Source organism: Bison bison, unplaced genomic scaffold (assembly GCF_000754665.1).
Source record: "Bison bison bison isolate TAMUID 2011002044 unplaced genomic scaffold, Bison_UMD1.0 scf7180017864327, whole genome shotgun sequence".
Lineage (NCBI taxonomy): Eukaryota > Metazoa > Chordata > Mammalia > Artiodactyla > Bovidae > Bison > Bison bison.
The window spans coordinates 2,779,112-2,783,125 of record NW_011494899.1 but is presented as its reverse complement, the minus strand read 5'-3'; the positions used below and the strand labels follow the sequence as shown (position 1 = coordinate 2,783,125).

Here is a 4,014-nt window from a genome sequence, read left to right as displayed (position 1 = left end):
ATATATGTGTTAGTATACTGTATTGGTGTTTTTCTTTCTGGCTTACTTCACTCTGTATAATAGGTTCCAGTTTTATCCATCTCATTAGAACCGATTCAAATGTATTCTTTTTAATGGCTGAGTAATACTCCATTGTGTATATGTACCATAGCTTTCTTATCCATTCATCTGCTGATGGGCATCTAGGTTGCTTCCATGTCCTGGCTATTATAAACAGTGCTGCGATGAACATTGGGGTACACGTGTCTCTTTCCCTTCTGGTTTCCTCAGTGTGTATGCCCCGCAGTGGGATTGCTGGATCATAAGGCAGCCTTCAGAATGGGAGAAAATAATAGCAAATGAAGCAACGGACAGACAACTAATCTCAAAAATATACAAGCAACTCCTACAGCTCAACTCCAGAAAAACAAATGACCCAATCAAAAAATGGGCCAAAGAACTAAACAGACATTTCTCCAAAGAAGACATACAGATGGCTAACAAACACATGAAAAGATGCTCAACATCACTCATTATCAGAGAAATGCAAATCAAAACCACTATGAGGTACCATTTCACGCCAGTCAGAATGGCTGCGATCCAAAAGTCTACAAGCAATAAATGCTGGAGAGGGTGTGGAGAAAAGGGAACTCTCTTACACTGTTGGTGGGAATGCAAACTAGTACAGCCACTATGGAGAACAGTGTGGAGATTCCTTAAAAAACTGGAAATAGAATGTCATGTTTTTATGAAAATTTTCAGATAGAATTTTTTTTTTAGTTCATAGTATGGTTTTTCTTTAAGTCTCTTGTGAAATAAATGATAGTTAACCAGTATTCTATAGAGAATACCAGATGTACTTCCAGAAATATAAGCTGGATTTAGAAAAGGCAGAAGAACCAAAGATCAAATTGCCAACATGTGTTGGATCATAGAGCAAAGGAGCCAGAAAAACGTCTACTTCTGCTTCATTGACTACTTTAAACCTTTGACTGTGTGGATCACTACAAACTGGAAAATTCTTAAAGACATGGGAATACCAGACCACCTTACCAGTCTCCTGAGAAAACTCTATGTAGGTCAAGAAGCAACAGTTAAAAACTCACATGGAACAAAAGACTGGTACAAAGTTGGGAAAGGAGTCAAGGCTGTATATTGTCACCCTGCTTATTTAACTTATATGCAGAGTACATCATGTGAAATGCCAGGCTGGATGAGTCACAGGCTGGAATCAAGAGTTCTGGGAGAAATATAAATAACCTCAGATATGCAGAAGTGAAGAGGAACTAGAGCGCCTCTTAATGAGGGTGAATGAGGAGAGTGAAAAAGCTGGCTTAAAACTCAACATTCAAAAAACTAAGATCATGTCATCCGGTCCCATCACTTCATGGCAAACAGATGGGGAAACAATAGAAACAGTGACAGACTTATTTTCTTGGACTCCAAAATCACTGTGGACAGTGACTGCAGCCATGAAATTAAAAGACACTTGCTCCTTGAAAGAAAAGCTATGACAAACCTAGACAGCATATTAAAAAGCAGGGACATCACTTTGTTGACAAATGTTTGCTAGTTAAGGCTATAGTTTTTCCACTAGTCATGTATGGATATGAGAATTGAACCATAAAGGCGGCTGAGAGCTGAAGGATGATGGATGCTTTTGAACTGTGGTGTTGGAGGAGACTCTTGAGAGTCCTTTGGACATCAAAGAGACCAAACCAGTCAATCCTAAAAGAAATCAACCCTAAATATTCATTGGAAGGACTGATGCTGAAGCTGAAGCTCCAGTACTTTGGCCACCTGATGGGAAGAGCTGACTCACTGGAAAAGACTTTGATACTGGGAAAGAGGGCAGGAGGAGAAGGGGGTACTAGAGAATGAGATGATTAGATGGCATCATCAATTCAATGGACATGAGTTTGAGCAAACTCTGGGAGATACTGAGGGACTGTGAAGCCTGGCATGTGGCAGTCTATGAGGCTGTAGAGTCAGACACGACTTGGCAACTAAACATAGATTTTTCTTTAGGTCTGTTGTGAAATAAAATATTCTTTTTTTTTTTTTTTTGGTATGCATTGTGTAAGATTTATTATTAAGATTTATTGTCTACATAAGTAATAAAAACATCATCTCAAAAAATTAACAGTAATGTGATGAAATTATCTAGCATTCAGGCCATATTAAACTTTCCCTAGTTTTTCCAAGAATGTCTTTTATGGCTAATATTTGTCCCTCACCTTGAACAAATATCCAGTTGAAGTTTATGTATTACGATGAAAAGTGTTCAATTTTCCTAGTGTCTTTCTGTGCAAGAAGTAATCATTATCCTATTTACCTGTCAGGTCTGTACTTTTATATTTATGCTGTATATGTTATATATGTAAAATAATATATAATGTTTTTTAAAATTTTACTTAAGTGGTATTATAATGTGTGTATTATTCAATGGTTTTCTACTTTATTTATTTATTATTTTTTGGGGGGTGGGAGGGGGGTTCAAGATGGGGAACACATGTACACCTGTGGCAGATTCATGTTAATGTATGGCAAAACCAATACAATATTGTAATTAGCCTCTAATTAAAATAAATAAATTTATTTTTTTAATATTCTGTAGGAGGAAGCACTTAACATTTTTGTCTGCTGACTCCCACCTTTCAACTTTATTTCAATTAGTAATTTTCAATTTAAGTTGAAGCTATAGTACAACATAGAGCCTGTATTGTGCCTGCCAATCTTTGCTTGATTTAAAATTTGTGTTTTCAACTAGTAATTTTAAGTATTTCTCAACACCACAAAGTAGGAGACAAGGTGAAGTAGTCTTGTTATAGGTGTTTTAAAATGTTGTTTATCAGGAGTTCCCTGGTTGGTGGTTAGGATTCTGTGCTTTCATTGTCATGATCTCGGTTTAATGCCTGGCCACATAGCTTGGCCAAAATAATAATAAGTAAAATGTTGTTTATCAACTTAATAAAGTTGATTAAGTGTTAATAAGCATATGATGAGTAGTTTCAGAGGTTGAAATGGAAATGTGTGTGTTTTTTAGGTGATCATGAATCAGACAGATAAAAATCAACAAGAAATCCCATCATACCTTAGCGATGAGCCACCAGAAGGTAAGTATGCATCTATAACACTAAGAATGAAAAAACATCCTAGTGAATTAAAGTTCAGATTGTCTTTATTAAATTTAAGTAACAACCTGTTGTGTCAGCAAATGTGTTCCAAAAATACTTAAAACACTTTAGCTTTTAATAAGAAAGCATAGATATTATGAATAGGGACACTATGTAACTGTTTTATTGTTTAAGATCTATTTTTCTGCTACTCTTTTATTCTTCTAAGACCATTTCACAAGTAGAGTATCCTTTCATTAGTAAAGACTTGGGTGGGGTGCAGAGGAAGGATGGACTGGGTTTAGTTTTGATGTCATGAATACAAAAACTCAATTCAGGAGGCACTTGAGATTTGTTAAACTCCTGTTATTCACTGTTACAATAGGTAACTTCCTTTTTTAATACATGGTCTTGGGGTTTGCTTATTTTTTAGTTTGAAAATCGTGACATCAGGAATCATTTTATTTTATCTTTACTTCAAAAATCTCTGGAAACTAGTAACACACACCTGAATGTCCTGACTATACACAGAAACAACTAGCTGTTTTGTTTGCTTTATTTTTTAGAGACTAGAACTCTGGAGTATTGAAGAGAAAAGTTAGGGCTCAATGAGAAAGTAAATAAGGACTTGTGAGAACCATGTCAGGAAAGAGATAAAGGCTGTCCAGGAGCATGACTGTTAAGGAAGAGAACAGCCTCAGCAGTGTCTTTATATTGGCAACCTCTTAAACAAAAGTAGTCTGCGAAGTGAATAATTTATATGGTGGTAATTAAGAGCACAGTGATAACAGTATTAAAATTTGTCTGATTTGACAGAGAAAAATTTTCTTCATTAAATGCATGTACACCAAATTTAGCATAGAAGGATAATACTAATGAGGTATTCAGCATGAGGTTTTTATGTTTTATCCTCAAGATT

At 35.6% G+C, this 4,014-nt stretch overlaps 1 protein-coding gene across 1 annotated transcript in view; it reads left to right on the top strand.

The window, feature by feature from the left end:
- Positions 1-2,559: 2,559 nt before the first annotated feature.
- The window catches only part of TMEM263 (transmembrane protein 263), a 6,715-nt gene continuing 5,260 nt past the window's right edge, over positions 2,560-4,014 (top strand). The window contains exon 1 of the mRNA XM_010853378.1: positions 2,560-3,095. Within this exon, the coding sequence (XP_010851680.1) occupies positions 3,032-3,095 (64 nt within the window). The 5' untranslated portion in view covers positions 2,560-3,031. The remainder of the gene's footprint in view (positions 3,096-4,014) is intronic.